Source organism: Myxocyprinus asiaticus, chromosome 9 (assembly GCF_019703515.2).
Source record: "Myxocyprinus asiaticus isolate MX2 ecotype Aquarium Trade chromosome 9, UBuf_Myxa_2, whole genome shotgun sequence".
NCBI lineage: Eukaryota > Metazoa > Chordata > Actinopteri > Cypriniformes > Catostomidae > Myxocyprinus > Myxocyprinus asiaticus.
The window spans coordinates 44,603,365-44,623,796 of NC_059352.1; the positions used below are offsets into that span (position 1 = coordinate 44,603,365).

General features: G+C 37.1%; 1 protein-coding gene across 1 annotated transcript in view; it reads right to left on the reverse strand.

Annotated features, from left to right (window-relative positions):
* Positions 1 to 20,432, reverse strand: part of erbb3a (erb-b2 receptor tyrosine kinase 3a) — a 38,290-nt gene that overhangs the window by 6,924 nt on the left and 10,934 nt on the right. Inside the window, exons 2-18 of the mRNA XM_051707835.1 lie at positions 16,600 to 16,757; positions 14,347 to 14,533; positions 10,693 to 10,818; positions 10,256 to 10,318; positions 8,986 to 9,104; positions 8,739 to 8,880; positions 7,430 to 7,543; positions 6,855 to 6,972; positions 6,301 to 6,374; positions 3,798 to 3,888; positions 3,589 to 3,606; positions 3,030 to 3,241; positions 1,075 to 1,207; positions 860 to 953; positions 614 to 771; positions 274 to 327; positions 47 to 188 (exon numbers count right to left, since the gene is read on the reverse strand). Coding sequence (XP_051563795.1) covers positions 47 to 188; positions 274 to 327; positions 614 to 771; positions 860 to 953; positions 1,075 to 1,207; positions 3,030 to 3,241; positions 3,589 to 3,606; positions 3,798 to 3,888; positions 6,301 to 6,374; positions 6,855 to 6,972; positions 7,430 to 7,543; positions 8,739 to 8,880; positions 8,986 to 9,104; positions 10,256 to 10,318; positions 10,693 to 10,818; positions 14,347 to 14,533; positions 16,600 to 16,757 — 2,003 coding nt within the window. The remainder of the gene's footprint in view (positions 1 to 46; positions 189 to 273; positions 328 to 613; positions 772 to 859; positions 954 to 1,074; positions 1,208 to 3,029; positions 3,242 to 3,588; positions 3,607 to 3,797; positions 3,889 to 6,300; positions 6,375 to 6,854; positions 6,973 to 7,429; positions 7,544 to 8,738; positions 8,881 to 8,985; positions 9,105 to 10,255; positions 10,319 to 10,692; positions 10,819 to 14,346; positions 14,534 to 16,599; positions 16,758 to 20,432) is intronic.

Sequence of the window (20,432 nt, forward strand, 5' to 3'; positions counted from 1 at the left end):
TGCATACCAGCAATCACACACATGTATATACAGTATATGCACATACCTCCCCACTCTGCAGATATCTCCTCATGGCACGTTTTCTGCGAATGGCAACACTTCTGCGATAGAGAACACTTAGCACAAACACTGAGAATGCAACCAGCACACCAAATATAACACTCAGCACTATTGCTGTCACCGGCAACCTACAACACAAAGCAATGTATACACAATTACAATCTGACATGGAACCGCAGGTGATACATGAGACCAGAAGGGGGCGACTCTTACCCAGCAGTTGACCTGGAGGAATCCACACAATCATTCTGGCCTGGACCCAAACATCTGAGACAGAAAACATACAGAACACCTCTTTAATTAATATTTTGACAGTGTTATGTGAATTATAATTATGCCATACATTTATGCTTGTGATGAAAAGACTGGCCACATCAAATGAATGAGAGTTTGAAAACATAAGTAGATTTTTACATTTTCTTGCCTTAACAAGCACCACTAACTAATAATGTAATGAAGTACTGAAAAGCAATACCATATGCAAATATGCATATTTTATGCATATCAATAATGTATTTGAGTATATTAGAACAGACATTCTGAGCTTCCTCACCCCAGGGTGCAGTTGGCGTGGCATGGTTGACATTTGTACTGGGCATTGGGGAACTTGTAAATGATGAGTCCGTTTTCCCCCTGAACCCCCTCTGGACACGAGGACACGCAGTACGGCCCATCCTGCAAATTTTTACACGCCTCACACTTGTCAGCACCCTGGAGAAAGAAGACAGAGAGATTATTTAACAAACTGAATGACCCATGGAGTCAGTGGGTGCCATTCTAACAAAGAGCAAAAGATTACCAGTCCTGTGCAGGTGGGTTTGTTCCACTGCACCGCACACTCCTGGTGACACACCATACACTCTCCTTTCGGCCCCGCAAATTCTCGCTGTTCACTATGGAGAGACAGTGAAATCATATTCTTCATCAACACTTGTGTATAACAAAAAGTGTTAATTTTTCTTACATTCACACACTCACACAGACATAAAAAGCACACTGACTGCACATACTGACCCTGACAAGAAGTTGCAGTGTGGTACGCATGTTCCTTCTCTGCTGTAGTTCTTGCAGGACAGACACTGATCGGGTCCTGGACCCCAGCAGCCCTCAGATGAACACAGGGGATCACACGCATGCCCCTCCTCAACTACACACACACAGGAATAATCAATGTCAGTTTAATTACTTTGAATAAATGTCACTGCATAGGATGAATCAGGATGGTAAACAAGTCAACTAATTGTCTACCACCAGCCAACAAATCTCACGCTATGCGACTTAAAATGTCTATGATTAGCCACTGGCTAGTATATGTTCAGGTTTCACTCAGCAGTGATTGAGTAGTATAGTGGAGAAGAAGTTATTAGCACAGTGGTCTTTTCACTGCATGTTGAGAGTAAACATTTGGTTTAACTCGTTCTGTGTGTCCCAAGACGAGATCCACGGATCCATATGTCATTGAATAATGTCTCTTTTAACACCCTTTCTGCTTTTTATAGTAGTTGATTAAAACAACAAAAAAAAGAAACATTTAATTCTAATCACACATAGATACGCTAAAGAAATTACACACATCTTGTCTCGTTATATGCGCTTACTGACTGATGCCGCAACGATTAAGCACGTGTTCTACATATCAGTGTAAATACTTGTAAATAGTACAAATTATGCAAGTAAATTATAAAAATATAACAAAATATACAGTATAGTGTCACAAGTTGTCACAAAAGGTCAACATGTGTTCAATTTAGGGCTGTGAATCGTTAACATTTTTTAAGTAATTAATCGCACAGTTTTCTGTGATTAATTGCAATTAATCATGGTACATGGTTCATTAAAATATGATCATATATATATTTACTTTATACTTTGTCTCAAAGAACTTGCAAGAAATTGGTTAGTCATCATTTATTTTAATTATTTATCTGTCGCTCCGTGTTGGCCTTTCCCTCGCCTATTTTGTTTTGTTGTTTTTCCCCTCCTGTCTCCTCCCAGGTCGAGGAAGGCGGGGATGACCCGCCGGCAGTCGGGGCGCAAGGCACGCCCCCCAGAGAGGAAGGGGGGATGTACATCATGCCGGGGGCTCCCCGGCCTGAGGCAACGCCGGGAGGAGTGTAGAGCCGAGGAGGGCGGGGCCGGGTTGGAATGACGCACGCCCGGTCCCAAATCAGCCTGATGGGGCGCACGAGGGATAAAGGCGGCCGGGGACGACAGTTCGAGAGAGAGAATTACAGGCAGCTGTACTGTGTGTTTATGGTTGTGTGTTTTTGGTTAAGTTGTTTATTAAATTATTATTTATATTATTAAGCCGGTTCTCGCCTCCTCCTTTCCACTGAACCCCCTTACAAATATATATATGTATTGTTTTGTTGCTCAAAATGATCAATTGTTTGGGTTCAGAAGAACTTTATTTGTCGACTGGAGTCGTGTGGATTATTTTGATGCACCCTAAATATGCATTTTGGTCCGTCAAAAAATGGAGTACATTCACTTGCATTGTTTAGAGGAGGAGGCCTGAAATGAAATCCTAAAAGTCTTAAATTCTGTTTTGATGAAGAAAGAAACTCAGATACATTCAGATCATTTTTGGGTGAAATATTCCTTTAAGTGTACATTGCCAATGCATTATTAGACACTATAAAAACAGATATAAAACATACTGAATGCTGAAGTTTAATTTGACGAAAAATATTGACTGAAATATGCTGTTCAGTCTCTATCACACACACGCTGGGTCTCTCTCACATGGTTTTGCTTTTGACACTGATTCAGATGAAAGTGAGTGATTCGGGTGATAGCACGAGTGTTTTCGGGTGATAACACGAGATACAGTGAAAATGTTCATAGCTTTTTTGAGGCCAAGACTTTAAGCTATGTAGAAACTGACTTTCAAAAATAAACCTACCCTGAAAAATATTCACTGAAGTAAAAAGTGTATGTAGTTTTGCTACAAGCACACATGCACTCACTGCATTGCTCTTGTGGGTGGTTCTCTTTGATGTCAAGGGTTTTCGGGCGGCGCAGGGCCCGAGGGCTAAACAGGCGAGTCCAGTTAAGAGTATGGTGATAGCAGAGCTGTGTGTTTCCTGTAATGTATATGCCTCCGTCACCAATCCGCTTGAGAGATCGAAGACCCAGTGACTTCAACGTAGGAATCCTCATCACCAAAAGGGAGTAACCCCTGAGGGACAGAGAGAGCAAATGTATTTTACCTTAAACCATCTTTCAATAAAAAAAAATATTATCTCAAATAATATCTTAAGAACCCCCATTCTTGGGAATCAAGTGGATGTAGTTTTTTGACAGAAGTTTTTCTATGATCTAAAGGTGCTTTTCGTGATCAACAATACCAGGTCCCATGTTCCCCATGCATAATCTCAAACCACCAAGCCTTAGAAACACCACACCACTAAGCTGATTGTAAAGCATTTATAACCCATGCAGATTTGAGACTGTAATGATTTAAATGTGAATATATACTTTAGCACAATCAATCAGTGAGGATAAAGTCTGAACAGACAATCCTACCTCTTAGAACTTACTCCTCTGGGGGGAGAACAAGAAAGGAGTGACAGATTGAGTAATGGATGTTACACAACTCGTAGAACAATACAACAATGGTATTGTAGAAATGACAAAATAAATACTCTGTTTACATTGAAGTTTTAAAGTGTTAAGAAATGGGGAGACAGGTAAATTATTTATTTGAACAAACAAAGGATGGGCAATATTCTCACCTGTAAAGTGATCTTCCTTGTATGGTGGCTAGATTTGAGAAGACAGAGAGATCTTCCATCTCTTCAGGCCAAGACTGAATACTTAGAATGTCTAGTCATGGACAAAACAGTGAGTTAGATACAGTTATTATCGGTAACAAAAACTAAACTGGAAAAATGGATGATAACATTTTTTAAAAACTGAAACTAAGCTAAAATACATTTTCATGACTCCAAAACTACCTCAAATATAAATAAGTTTGTGTTACACATTATATAATAAAATCTGACACCTTTACAACCCACCTTCATTAAACATGAAAATGCCACTAGATTACACTAGACAGCCCTGAGAAATTAAAGTGATAGTTCGCCCAAAGATTTTAATTCTCTCATCATTTACTCACCTTCATGCCATCCCAGATTAGTATGACTTTCTTCTGCTGAACACAAACGAAGATTTTTAGAAGAATATCTCAGTTCTGTAGGTCCTTTCAATGCAAGTGAATGGTGGCCAGAACTTTGAAGCTCCATATATGTCTTCTGAAGCAATGAAATCACTTTGGGTAAGAAATCGATCAATATTTATGACCTTTTTCCTATAAATCTCCACTTTCACTTTTAGAATGTGGAAAGGATGTGAAAGTGAAAGTGGAGATTTATAGTAAAAAAGGACTTTGTTTCTCACCCACACCTATCATATCACTTCTGAAGACATGGATTTGACCACTGGAGTCATATGGATTACTTTTATGCTGCCTTTATGTGATTTTTAGAGCTTAAAAGGCCTGGTCACCATTTACTTGCATTGAATGAACCTACAGAGTTGAGATATTCTTCTAAAAATCTTCATTTGTGTTCTGCAGAAGAAAGTCATACACATCTGGGATGGCTTGAGGGTGAGTAAATGATGAGAGAATTTTCATTTTTGGGTGAACTATCCCTTTAATGGTGTTACACAAATTGAAATGATATAAGTTAAAGCATTTACTTTGGCAGCCCTAAAATACTAAAACTAAAATAAAACCTAAACATTAAAAAAAAAAGAAGAAAAATCATAAAGTTCGAGCTAGTGCTGTCAGTCGCTAATTTTTTTTAATCGCGATTAATCACATTTTTTTTTTTTTAGTTAATCGCGATTAACTGCATATTTTGAAAGTGCTGAAATTTGGCGCTATATATTCTCCTTTTCTTGTCAAAATTTATTTATTTCCATTTTAGGAAGAAAACAAAACAATATGTAGCAATATAATGCTTTATTAACATTTTCCAAACAAAGCCTTCCACAATATAAACATACAAATGCACTAAAATATCACCAATTCAAGTCACAACAAACGTTTCCCAAAGTATAAGAGGGAGTTTGACTAATTAAAAGAATTAGTCCCCACACAGGTTGCACATTCATTGCAATAGGCATTCAATCTTTTAAACTGTCATCCTCCACAATATTAATCTGCCGGTAGACTGTGACTATCCACTTTGCAGTGCTGGGTGGATTACCTGTGAATTGTAATCAGGTACTGATTACAAATGACATGACAGAAAATGCAATTAATAACGTAATCCCATAGATTACATTTTTGGGGTAGTCTAATCTGATTACTTTTGGATTGCTTTCAACCTAATTTGATGTCACATGCATTTGAGTAGGATAATCATTTTAACATTAAAGCACAAAGAGGAAGAAAATGTATTCCAGTCTTTGAACTATTGTGTACCCTGTGGTCAGGACCCTTAGAGATGGCATCCACTAAATCCTTTAAAGCAATTAAGTTCAATGTGTGAGCTGCACACCATTGGTGAGGTAGTAAGAAATAATAAACATTAAAAAATATATATATAGTTCAATTTAAGTGCATAAAACAATAGAAACATTACATGAACATCAGAGCGTAAACACGGCGTCAAGCGCCGCTTTGAACTCACCATGCACCTCACATAGTCCCATCTGGGCCTGTTTTGTACATCAAATAGCACTAAGAGCTCCTTTCTCCATCATTTTATAACTGACAGGGAAGCGCAGTCAGAGATTCTTTTATTTAATTAAATAACAATCTCTGCAGCTCTATCATAGGTGAGAGCGTAACGGTCAATTTAAGCATGTTAAGACAGTTCCGCCCATAGAATGTCTATGGGACCGCAGCATTATGCTTTTTTATGCTAAGGTTGTAGGCTCTCCTTGGTAGAAGGGCTCTGGCGCTGTGGCCTGTGTCAGTGTAATGACTGGGGGCGGACACATCACAAAGGTTCCGCCCTTCACACCAGTATTTATGCTGTATTAACAATAAATGCCTTAATCGCGATTTAAGAATTTAAGAAAAATTAACACATTAAACGTTTTAAATTAATCTCATGCGTTAATGCCTTAATTCTGACAGCTCTAGTTCAAACTAATTACAATTAAATTAAATTGTAAGGACACATTTCGAAATAAAATATAAATTAATTTAAACATTAAAAACTATAATAATTCTGGTTAGACTGGTTTACTCTAAACGTGCAGAGATACATAGATCCACACCTGTAATTTCTCTGACAGTGTTGAAAATCTTCAGTTTCTTTGGATCAAGAGCACTAATATTATTATATTCATCTCTGTAGAGAGGAGAGAGACACATATTGCATAAATCCTGGTTATATAATAATCCTTCAGTACAGTGAAGTTTTGAAAAACCTTTAATTTTCAGAATATTAGTATAATTTAAAAAAGAAAGAAATGCAACTTCCATTTATCCACAAAAAAGATGGATTATTAATTGTTTAATAATCCCCTCTTTTTAAGGTTAAATAGGAGTGAGTTGCATTTTTTTATTTTATTTTTTTGAATAATACTGATTTGAGTCATTTGCAACCACATTACACAATATTTACCAAGGCGCATGATGTCCTTAATATGTATGACCTTCAGAATGTTAAGCATATATTGCTATATCTGTATTTGTCTTAACACAAAAGTGGTTAAGACAGTTTCTCCTAATGTGTCACAAACAACATGGAAGAGCAAAGTCCAAACAAAAGTTCTAAAATTAAATTAAACAGTACAACAGTTTCCTTGTCTAATGTTTTTCCACTTACCCTTTTATTCCTGTTACAAGGAAGTGCAGGCTGCCCTGAATCTTAGTGCAGTTTATGAAGCTGTCGATGTTCTGAGAGTCCACGGTCTGTCTGGAGGGTGTACCAGTGCCCACACATGCTGGACAAAGAGAGAGAGTTTTGGCTCAAGATACACAAAAATTCACATACAGTGGTGCCAAAAAGTGTTCAGACACTCAAGCCACCCTTAATTATGAATTAATGTCATTGCATTAGATAACAAAAAGCAAGCACAAGCATGCTTGCCAAGCAGAACATTTTTCAAAAAGAAGTTTGTTAGGTTGTTAGGTTCAAAATGAAGACTCTATATTTGGTTGTCATACTTAGTGGAAAATATCCCCACAAGGATAGTAAAACCTGATATCACCAATGAGGAAAATGGCTTAATAAACACATCAAATGTCTAAATGTGAAAACCCAAAAAGGTTTCTGTGAGTGTTAGGCTTAGGGGTGGGGGATAGACCATATCACTGGCTCAGTATAAAACAATAGATGTCAGTGGAAAGTCCCCACGATGATAGAGAAACACATGTGTATGAACAGTACGTGCGTGTTACCTTTCGGACAGAGACCCCCACACGGCTCACATCTTTTGACCCCTTTTTTATCCACCTCCATCTTGTCTGCTGGACAGCTGCTAACACACGAACTGCCATCTACTAAAAAGTTAGCTGAGTAACATGAAAAAACAAAGAAGAAAAGAAAAAAAGCCAGGGGTCAAACTATTACTCTCAATTACAACATAAATCCTTAATTGATCTTTTGATGATCCCATCTTAAGAGTGATAATCAGTACCGATTCAGAATAAACCATAATTCTATTAGCTTTCACTGTAAAAACTGTTTGTTAATTAACTTAGTATACACTTAGTGTAACTAAGTGTGCAACTGTTACCAAAAGGAGCTATTTAAACTTGATCTAACCATTAAAAATGTGTTTTGTTTGTGTAACATGATGTAGTCAAGTTGATTTAGTGATGTTCAAAAATATTTGTAACTTAGATGAGCAAAAGTACCTGCCACTGCTTATGAAATACCTGCATTTGGCGGGTTGGCAGGTGTTAATTTCAAACCCTGTTTATATGGTAACACTTACTGTTATTCAAGTCAAGGAAATTAATTTGACTAAATCAACCTGACCATGTTGGGTTGCACCAACAAAAGTACATTTTAAAGGTCAGATCAGGTAGAAATAGCTTCTTAAAGGAATACATACAGTACAAGTTAATTCAAGTTAAGCTAAATCGACACTATTTGTGGCACAATATTGATTACCACAAAAATGTATTTAGACTTGTCCCTCCTTTTCTTAAAAAAAAAAGCAAAAATCGAGGCTCCGGTTAAAATACTTACTGTTTCAAAAGTATAGTCACAAGACATAAACAATATGTGTGTTAACATGATTTTAGTGAGAAAAAATCACTTACTAACCTTTTCTGTTTAAAGTTATTTCCAATTTTAAGACTTTATAATGTCAACAAACCCTAATACGACTGTAAAATGGCGATTTAAACAACTTTAATTCTTCTGTTAAAAGTTTATTATTTGAACTGCAATGTAAGTGCTTTTATAAAATGATAAGTTTCACATGTCTGCCTTTAAACCCTCCAAAAATTGGCCCCATTCATTTCCATTATAAGTGCCTCACTGTAACCTCGATTTGAGTCTAAATACATTTTTGTTTTCAACATTATGCAACAAATGCTGTCGAATGAGCTTAACTTGTATTGAACCCAGAATATTCCTTTAAGGAAACAATTTCTCATGTTGGCTAGTGTACCGCAGGTAACTGTGCACTTTAGCTGTTATCAAAACAGTGTTATGAGTAACCAGTGACGTGAACTAAGGAATCAAATTATCACTCACGAGGACACTGTGACACACAAATCGAGCCGAACTGATATTTGGCATTAGGATTGGGTTCCAATTTGAACGTCACTTTATTATAGAGTAGAGCTTGAGGACACTGCGGCACGCACGACCCAGAGTTGTTGAAATTTCTGCAGGCCTGTGAACACAGACACACCCGAGTCAAATCAAACAAGGCTTGAATCGTTAATTCATTATATTACTGTTATACACTTTCAATCATTTGTGTGTTTGCTGAACTCACAAAGCAGTTGGTGTCAAGAGGTCCAGTGCAGCCTCCGGCACACTCGATGTGACAGCACTCACTGGGGCTGCGTCCAAAACACCGGCCGTTGCATTGCGGTGCACACACTGTCTTAGTCACTGAGAATGGGACAGAAACATGATAAGAAAAGTGTGTGAGAAATGCTCGTATGACTTCAGAAGACTTGATATATGACACACAAGCTGCATTAACTACATTTATGCAACCTAGTCTCACAGAATGTACGTTACTATAACTACAATTTTTGCAAATGTACTGTACGTTTTACGTGCTGCGTTCTACGTTTCGCTACAACTTCCTGGTGAAATTAACACTAGAGGTGCTACAATAACTGTGCTTTTTATTCGCTGTCACACAATCACAAGTACAACAGCTGATTATGGCTTTATATACACTTATTTACTTTATAAACTCATCATTTGAAAAACGACACATTTTAACGCTTATATTACAGACCCACCTACATTTACACACTAATTCCAATGAGATTAGCTTTCGCGGTAGCTCGAGCCCAGCTAAACATGCAAGCTGACGCAGCAGTCGAAAGTGTCATACAGGCTACACAAAATGATGTGGTTGCTTAAGAAAATTTGCTTTTCATGTCGCATTTGCTTTTTCCAAACTATCGTTTAGGTTTAGGTGTTGGTTTAGGGCAGGGCTACCAACTTCATCGACAAGTGGGCCAGATGGAAAAAATATTTGGGGCACGCGGGCTAAGCCAGGATATTTTGTTATCATTAAAGCGTCTATCTAAAGATATTGTGCTATAGTAGGCTTATAATATTTGTTCACTATATAAATAAAACATCTGTATTTTATAAAATGTGTCCAGAAGTGAGCTGAATATGACAAAAGCTGCATATGTCCTCCCTTTGTTTACATTTAGGGATGTCCTAAATTGGAAAAATGATTCATAAAGTGAATAATGTTTTTTAATTTTTTATTCTAAGACAGCAAAAAGGTTTTCTTTTATGGGTAGGGTTAGGGTGTGTGTTAGGTTTAGTCTGTAGTCATTATGTAGTCATAGACATAGCTGGTATTTCCTTATTTACGTAGCTAAAACCAAGTCCAAGTTTCAAAACTCAGTTTTCTAACGTCATTGCTTTCCAACAAAAGTTTCAGTTTTCGGTGGAGGAAAACATCATTCAAGTGGGGATGAGAGGCGTAAATGTAGCAAAATCAATACGTTTCTCAGTAAAAAATTATTAGTGTGGGTGTGACCTAAACAAACAAGTGTTCAGAGACTTACAGATTTGGCAAGTGTCATTTCCTGGACCCCAGCAACGACCCCCACAAGACTCATGGCATGGAACTAAACAGAAAATGTATCATAAAACTCATGATTTCTATAAAAACACAGAAACTCAAGTCTTCTTGCCCATCTATCTATTTGGCTGATGGAACTTTAGCTAAAATAACTTTTCAATGGACCTATGTCAGGGTAAATGCTATGTTTAAATTGATGTGAATGAAAACAAGGCAGTGAGGCTTACAGATTACAGTAGGTTGTACTGTCTCAAGGAAAGATGTATTTTCAATGTTTCCTCGGTTGAACGATTGACACAATAAATATTTTGTCTACCATGAGTAAGGTCCATTGTGCATGACGATCATTCTGGTATAGTATATATGGTAGTTATATAAATGTACTAGCAGGATCTATATAAAACAGTAATATCTCCTTACGTTTAGGTCCATTGTCTTCAATTTTGACTTCTGCGCTACTATCCTTCACAATATCTAGCCAATTAATCTGCGGTGCATAGCTCAAGAATTTATTTTGGATGATCTGCACTCCACCCTCCAGGATCTCTGTAAACACACACACACACACACACAAAATCTTACATGAACAAAAACTGCGAGAAAACACAAAAACAAACATCGAAGACACATTGTATTTTTCTATGTAAAACATGAAACATCTTTTTAAACTCTAAAATGAATAGCAAAATAAGAACAGAAACAGTCAAATTTTCAATAGGTAGAGTTAAGAGTTAAAATATGTAACTTTTATATTGATCCTAAAAAGTGTCACAATGGAATTAGTGACAGGTTAACTGGAGGACATGGATGACAAACATGTTGTTCATTGATTCACACAAACATAACATACACAATGGGAAGATAAAATGTCAAGGTTCTATTTCTCACTAGATGTGTCATGTTTGCCGAAGCAGGTCAGTACATGTTCTATCTTAACTGTAACTGTCTAACGTCAGACAATGGGAATTTATCATGAAGTGCAATACAGTTCAGATTTTAATGCAAACTATGAGGTGCCAATAGCAGTCTAGGTGGACAAAGATATATCCTTAAAGAAATAATTCACCACCCAAAAATGTAAATTCTGTTATCATCTATTGACCCTCATGTTGTTCCAAATCCATATGGTCAACAACTTATATTTTGGCCAGTTCCTCGCACAAAGCTATCACAGGTCTTCAGAAGGCTTGGAATATTGTGCAAAAGTGATATGAAACACATACACACAAACTTGCGAGCTTTGTGAGCTTGCAGTCTGAATTGAATGTGATGAGATAAAGAGAGTGCGTTCCACAAAATAACGCAAAAATAACACATCTTTTTATTGCATTGTGTGGGGGCGAAATCAAAATCTAACCTTATGCGAATATCGTTAATGCAGGGTTGTATTAAAGGTGCTGTAAGTGACTTTTTCATGGAAAGGTATGCAAAAAATGTTTCTACTCCCTGAAAGATTCCAATAAAATAAGTTTTGTGAGATATCTCACCTGTCTCTGTGACAGCACTCTGACGCTTTCTGCCTGTCAATAATTTTGCGGGTACTCATAGTACTGAAGTTTCAGTGAATTACTGTAGTTTAATACCATTTTTATGCCATGTTGTTCATAACAGTTGAGGGCGCTATTTTGCTGCTGTTGTTTTTGACAACAATTTCTGCTCATGCCGGTCTCAATAAAGGTCATTTGGTATCTTTGAAGTGAGGGGTTTTGGAAAGAGGTGGCATGGCAAATCCAACAACTCAGCTTGTGGAAATTCTAGAAAGGCTAAAATCTTTAAGGTACTGGGAGGTCCTTGCCAGTCTTCCGACGGGGGTGGTTGGGTAAATGAACGGTATTACTCTATGACGATGTGCTACACAGATGGCTTTCACTGTTGCGCATCGTATCCATGTTTATATTATGTCTGCTGTTGAACAAGTTCACATGCGCTCCTCCCGTGAATGCCGCTGGGAAGAAACGGATGGCAGATGCTGCGAACAGGCCCGGCTTAAGCCCCGGTAAGCCTGTGCGTTAATGTGTCCCTGCATGTGTGAGGCTCATGATACAGTGGTTTCAGTGTGGTTCTGTGCTCGCTCCACGAATTTCATCTCGTGCCTAAAATACCAGATGTGCTGCATTCGATTCGGTTTGGTAACGTGCGCTGAGCGACTATATTTACAGTGCTCCAAATTCACTTTAACTGACTGCTTCAAGTGACACAAATTTAAAATAACCGTATAACACCAGGTTTTTGTGGACAGAAGAGGACCTGAGAGCATGTTACCATATTTGGAATAAGGCGCTCATTCAAAGACTATTGTTAACGCTACTTCACACAGAAAGGTCTTCCTGCAGTTTTTCACCAAAATAAAGGCTCAAGGGTTTAACCAGATCCCATAGCACTGGTGTGTACAGGTTAAGAAATTATTATAGAAATATTACTAGTATAATAATAATAATAATTTGTATTATAATACAATTGTAATATATTTCTGTAATTTCTTAATATAGTAATTAGGGCTGTCGATTTAACACTTTAATTATTATAAAAAAATAATGTTAAAACAATTAACGCAATTAATTTTGTCCCCAGACCGTATAAGGAATATTACTACCATCAGACAATTCAAGCTTGAAGTACCACCTGTTTTCTCCAGGGGGCAGTAAGCGAAACTCCAGCTGTACAGGCAACGTGCGCGCAGCTTATTCAGAAAACAAACCACATTTACCGACAGCAAACAGCACAAGATGAGCTTGATGGAGCTCCACAAATCCAAATGTATGGATCTCAAGATTATATTCAAGTATTTTTCTAAGTTTCAAAATACATTTAACTTGGCACAGCAACCTAAAAACTGTATGTTTATGACGCAATGCTACCAAAGTTAGACGCTCCAAAAGTGTCTGTCTGATGCAGATGTACACTGATGCGTCATTAGACAAGCCCTTATAATAAATCTTTCTCTGACAGATTGACAAATTCAATTGAAAAATGGTGTGACAAGGAAGAGGGCGTGACCGGGCCGTAAGGGTGCACACCTGGCGCTGAGTTGCCCAATCAGCGGGAGAGAGATAAGAGGAGGAGCCGGGGATGCCAGAGAGAGAGAGAGAGAGAGAGACACACGGAGCTGTGTGTGTGTTCGTGGTTGATGTCTGTTATTCTGTTCCAGTTTGATGTTATGTTATAATTAAAGTCTTGTTGAGTGTTGATCCGGTTCCCACCTCCTCCTTTCCCGAACCCCGTTACAAATGGATTGCTGATGGGTTGATGGGTTTATGTTCAATAATATGGAATTAAACAATATATTGCCTTCTAAAGCCAATGTTTGTACTGTCTTATCAATATATATATACATATAACTTTTAAATATAACTATTTATAATTATTTAATCATGATATATTGAATTATTGTTATTTGAGGGGCTTTCTCAGCAAATATTTATATATGCGATTAATTGTGATCAATTAGATTAAGTGGCATACCATGCAATATATTTGATAACATTTTTTATCGATTGACAGTCCTAATAGTAATAATAATAATAATCAATATTATATTACAATGTTATAATATTCAAGTGGACTGGGTTCCAAAACATAATGATGAAAAGTGTGAGTCCCCATCACAGTGCATAGTCTGATGAATCCTTGACTGAAAGAGCTCACTAAATCAGTCTTGTTCAATGTTCACATGACAATGTGTAGCTAATTAAAGATACATTTGCAATACAACTTTTTGTAATTAAATAAATAAATATATATATATATATATATATATATATATATATATATTTTTTTTTACCAATATATAATATAGTTATAATATAATTTAATATAGCTACCATTAAAAAAAAAAACACAAAAAAAAAAAACAGTATTTTATTATTAAAGGGGGTTCCCCCCACTGCAAGAGCTCAGTTCTGTAGGAAACACTGACACACACACATACATATAAAATATTTTCTGTCCATTGACTCACTCCTCCATACCACACCTTGCTGAGTGTCTTGTTACCATGAAAACTGCGTGGGCATTTTGACAGTACGTGTCTCTACGGGCATGTATGTGTCACCTGTCACGTATGTGCTAACGCACCTGTCAAGTGTGTGAGGCCCAGCTCCTTCAGTCCATGCACTCCATCTTTCTGATAGTTGACGAGGATGGCGAGAGCAAATCTATCCTCGTACAGAGACGTCCCTCGGATGACTCGAAGTTGTTCCAGTGGTAAACGTCTAAACTGGTTTATAGCTATGAGGATGTAGCCTGTTACCTCACGGATAGACTGCAGAGACAGACAGGGTGAGGGAGCATTGGTTTACATGTTCAGAAAACAAAATATAACATACTTACTCAATTTAAACCATAAGAGTACGAGACACACTCGCACACAGCCACACACAATCAAATCTGGTTTGACTGCTGTACACTTTTTTGTTCAGAAGTGGCCTGTCATGGTAGATCTATTATTACCTCATCTAAAGCATACAAACCTGGGGCTGTATTACAGAATGTTCCCATCTTAAATCTTAAGTTAAGATCTGACAAGTTCAAGTTTCCTAACTGAAATTGCCATGGTTACTAAACAGATAAGATAGGATTCTAGAGCCCCATTCACACTGCGGGTGGCATGTCGCTAGACTTTGTGATCTGTGTCACTGTTTGGCGTTCCTACTGCTGCCGCTGCTCTAATGTTATCGGTGGACTGCAAAACTGGCCATAGTAGCGTTTGAAATGCTGTTTACAGATTATACTGCCAATAAAACTAAGATATCATACTAATTTGACAAGGAATCAATTCTTTTGCCTCTAAAAATGCACATTCTGCAGGGGACAGTGTTTTATAAAACCTGCAGCAGTGCTTAATGCATCATATCATTAAACAAGACGAACGTTATATAAATATATGAATCAAACACACTCAGAATGCCGACACGGTTTTCCACACATCATTTTATTAGGACATAACTACATATGTGGTTACAGACAAATGATATAGAACAGTAAAATCGCTCACAGAAACTTTTAACTTCTCCTCCGTCTTGCCTGCACTCGAGTCGACTTGTGATGTAAGCACCTTTGTCTTCACTCTCATTGGCAGTCGCTCATGAATGTCACTCATCATTTGCATAAAGTTGACATTTTCTCAACTTGTCATGTCGCTTCCCATGGCGATCTCTGTCGCCAACAGTCACGACAGCTCGTTTCGCTGGAAGTCACTGTACTCTCATTGAAAATGAAGGGGATGGTATCGCTGTCTAGCACGATGTCGCTGGCGGTGTGAATGGGGCTTTAGGATGTTTCACAACATGCTTTAAAACTAGTGGGAAAAGTTAGTTCCTACTAACACATGGCAGAGATGTACATTGTAGAAAACAATAGCCTGCAAAATTTTGGAACAGACGACCACATTTAAATGCCGGAGTGAGTGCCCTAAATTATCGTTCTATGTGTGTACAAAATCAAATCAAATCACTTTTATTGTCACACAACCATATACACAAGTGCAATAGTGTGTGAAATTCTTGGGTGTAGTTCCGAGCAACATAACAGTCATGACAGTGATGTATATTGTACATATACAAATTTACAATAAACATCAGATTTACCAACACAATTTAAAATCTAACAGAATACAGCCACTTCACACATACTACGGAGATTTAATGTAAATGTGAATGGCACTACCAGAATTTTTTGAGAGTGAATTCGATTGTTGAACTTCTGTAAATTATTATTGGTTATTGGGAGTGAATTTGGTTGTAGAATGTCGTTGTCACTCAATTAAGAAAACTCAATTAAAAAGAACTTGCAACATGATCTCACTGGAAATTTGACATATTGCTTCCGAATGTTCATGTACCATGAAATCGAACCGATTCAGCCAAATTATTGAGCCATCAATTCAAATGTGTTCACCTTTTCTTCTGGTGCTACTGACCTCAGAAACTTGGGATTAGATCCTATGGGAACCAGGATGTAATCACATTCAGGATTCTGCGGTTGCATTTTCACTCACTTTTTTTACTCCACTGATGGTTAGGTTTAGGGTAGGAGTTTGAGTTAAGGTGTTGAGTTCATAAAATATCCTTTTGACTATATTGCATCATTTAAATTTCACCCTGAAAACTGGAGCTCACACGTGCCCATGCGTTCAACAACACTTTCAGCTTCGGCCACTGGGGGCAGTGGTTTGAATTTTTGTAAGCCCATACCGATTTCAGCAGCACAACTTTTGACCTACTGTCACTGAATTCACTGTGCGATCAGTTGCAGCGTGTATGTGACCAATGTAGCATCGTGTACAGGAGATATTATCCCAAAAAAAGCTCACTGCTGAATTTTTCCCACCTGTAGGAAAGAGAAGTCCCGGCTGTTTTCCATCTGTGTGATCTCCAGGTTTCCTATGACGATCTGGCAGTCCGTGTACATCTCCTTCATGAGCTTGTACTGAACCTCAGAGCTTCCTGTAACACTCAACAAGTTCTGAGTCCCTGTACACACTGTTACTGCAAAGACAGAGAGGAAGAAAGAGTGAATTTACTGTCCCAAAAAGAATTTGTTGTGAATTATGTTCCAGATGTTCCTTAGAGGCATTTAATTAAAGATGAAATGTGTAATTCCTGCGCTACAAAGGCCGGCAAAAGTTATTGCAAAAAAGAAACAATATTTTCATAAAACTTTCCTAAATTCTCCCCCGCCTGCCAAACAGACATTCCTGCCAATGGGCGGTGCTAGGGGTAGGCTACCGGGGCTTAAGCCCCGAATGTTTTCAGTAAAGCCCCGAATGTTTTTATCATCTTGTAGCTGACACTAAATTTAAATATATTTTTTATATTAAGTTATACGTATACTGTATATACATTCATTTCTTTAGACACAGTATCGATAATGCCAAATACGACTCAATTCAGTACCCACGCGCTGTCTTTTTGGGCGGCTACTTTCTCATGTGCGTGCATGCAAGAATAGAACTCATGTTTGCGGCTGTATCAATAGAGTCTGAACAGTCAAAAGGCCTGTATTGGAGAGATATTAGAAACTGTGTTAAGAGTTGGTCAATCCAGATGCAGTAAGTACCAAATATTAATATAAACAGTATAACCCTGAAAACAAATGTATACAGATGTGCTCGAGGAATTTGCAAACTTGAAGTCACGAGCCGGTACACTCGCAAACTTTGGCAAATCTAGTTATTATTTTTTTCTTATAAGCACCTCTTTTAGCCAATTTACAGCCTGCTGTCTTCTAAACTAACTTAAAACCTGACGAATCAAGATTATGCTTCAAAACTGCTGTCAAACAAAAAGTGTATTCAGAAATTATTCAGAGCCCTTTATTTTTTATGCTACTGTGTCAAGCTGCTCAATCAAGCAGAGCAATATTTATAGCACCACAGAGAATTGTTAACAGTTTTTGAGTTTTACAAATGGCCTACATATAGTTGTCTCATAAGCTGGGATGGTATTTTAAAAAAGTATTTTAAAATTTCAGATTTAAATTGAAATAAGGTACAAGACGCTATGCTAAATTGTGAATATGTTGTTTTTATAAAACCACATAATCAACCACATAATGAAATGTAAAAAAAAAAAAAAACTACATTTCATTTATTATCCTGACTATTACATGGCTCTCCTGAATACTTGATTCTGATTGGTCAGTCACTGCATTCTGCATTCAAGTTTTTTTTTTACATAATCACCATTAAAATATATAATTGACTGTAGTCCCAGGAAACTGATTTAGGGGTACTAGTTTTATGACCGCGGTCTCTTCTGTCATAAAATAATTTAATTAATATTTAATATCTAGTTATTTAAGTAGTCATGTAATAAGAGGGATAATGTAGTCAGGAATCAGGATCATGTCATGAAGCGAGGTTTTTTTGCAATAATGACCAGATTAGTGTACATGATCCCTAACTTATTGCTATTGCTGCAACGAAAATAAAATAAAAATAAAAAATATCTTCCTTAAAATGTGCATCAGATGATGATATGATGATTACAGCAGCTCTGTTCAATGACACTTTGTTTACATTGTTGTCCATTTAGTGTAGATGTGAGTGAGAGAAAGTTTGATAGAAGCTGCTTTGCATTTCAAATTTTGCCCTTGGTTCAAATCTACCATGGTCAAAACAAGCCATTAGTCAGGGGCAAAATCATGGAAAAAATATTCCTGCTAATACACTGAGTGGTACTCAGAAATGGCCCCAGGATGCTTTACAGATTAAAACTCAAAGAAACAGAGGTCTTCTAGGAACATATTCCAAGTCAAATAACTTGATGTAAATGCTCAATTACTATATATAGGCATGTCATAAAATGTTGATATATCGATTATTGATAAAAATGAAGTTACGTTGATGAGTTTACAGGTTAGTGTATGAAACAGGTTTAACTGTGCAAACTGAACGATTACAAATTATTATGCAATTTCTCTGTATGTAGCTTTGAAGAGGTTTCATTCAAGCTGTCAAACCACACTGTAAAAAAAAAAACACTAAAAAAACGGTAATATTCCGGCAGGTGGGGCGGCAAAAAAATTCTGTGAAATAACGGAAAATAACTAACTCATAATAATACAGTAATTTTCCATTTAAAATACAGTTTGTAGCTTTAATTTTACTTGAGATCTTCTGCATTTTTTTTTTTTTTAGCTTTTCAACAGTTTCATACATTAAATAAAATACATTTGATAAATTTGTGAATGTATTTTAACAGTCTTTTTATGTAGAAAAAAACATAAACACAGTTACTGGTTTTCCATTTTATTCTACATTAGAGATGTAAATTCACAGTCTATTTCTGTAATTTTATTAATATTTTTCTGTACTTTAAAGATACAGGAAAAACAACTGTAAAACAAACAATAAAAATCCCGTAACATTACAGATTATTTTTAAAGTGCACAAAAAGACATATTTGCAACTGAAAATACATTATGTAGGCTATATGAAAGATACATACACAATATATCATCTAGCGATGGCTAGAGAAAATAATCAATATCTTTTGATAATGATTTGGATCTAATTTAATGGAAAACTATGCGAGTTGAGCTCCGTGGCGCTGCAGAATTTCTGACAGCCTCCGGAGAGGGCGAGCAGCGGTGTCAGTGTGTGTGTGTACCTTAATAGAAAATAACTGTTTCGAATTTTAGAACACGCCAGGTCATCCACCAGACGAGTCCGGTGTGTGACCCCTATAATTTAACCTACCGCTCACACTTGACTAAAGTTGTGTTGAGAAATATGTTTGAAATGACAAAGACTATTGTGCAACGGGTAGCCCTATTTATGTCTGAAAAACTCCTGATATATATTGATAATCATCAGGAAAATCTTCTGATTATCGATGCGTAAAAACGGTATCAATTCTAAGCCAATATATAACCTCTATTGTTCTATTAATAAAAGGGAAAATGTTCATAAATAACATATTTCACTCCTTCACATGTTCATTTATACATTAAGATTGAGAAATGTTAAACCGATTTGGCTTGTGGTCTGCAATGGATGGGCTCTAGGACTCGACTTGAGTTCCCAATTCCCCTGGACTAATAAAATAATTAATGGAAGTTACTTAATTCATAATAGAATTATTAAAATAAATGTGGATTTGGGGTGGTAGAGGAATGCCAGAAGAATCGTCACAGGAGTGAGGACTGTTGTGGTTGACAGGATTAGATTAACAAGATTTTCAAGAATTTCCATTGAAATCGCCATTTAAAAATGCTTGTGGTCAGGGTTCGCCTTTTGCAATTCAAGATTTTACATAGATTCTATTGGACCCCCTCTAGATTGTATAGGCTTGGTCTTAAAGACACACCCACCTGCTGGCGATGCCAATCAGAAGATGGAGACATATCCCATGTTTTTTTGAGGGGGTGTTAAGATCCAAGAGTTTTGGTTGAAGGTTCAGAGTGTCATATGTGATGTTTTGGGCACTTGAATTTCGTTTTGCCCCAGACTCTGTATTCTGGGCAATGGGGCGGTCATACATTTGGGGGACAAACACATAAAAAAATTGGGTCCTGACCAGTATTATGATTGGCAGGCAGATTATTTTAAGGGGATAGAAGTCAGATGGGGCTCCCTCATTTCCGGAGTGGTGTGCGGAGATGAGGAGGGTGGTGGCTTTTGAGGAGACGTCGAGCAGAGGGCTGGGGGTTCAAGATTT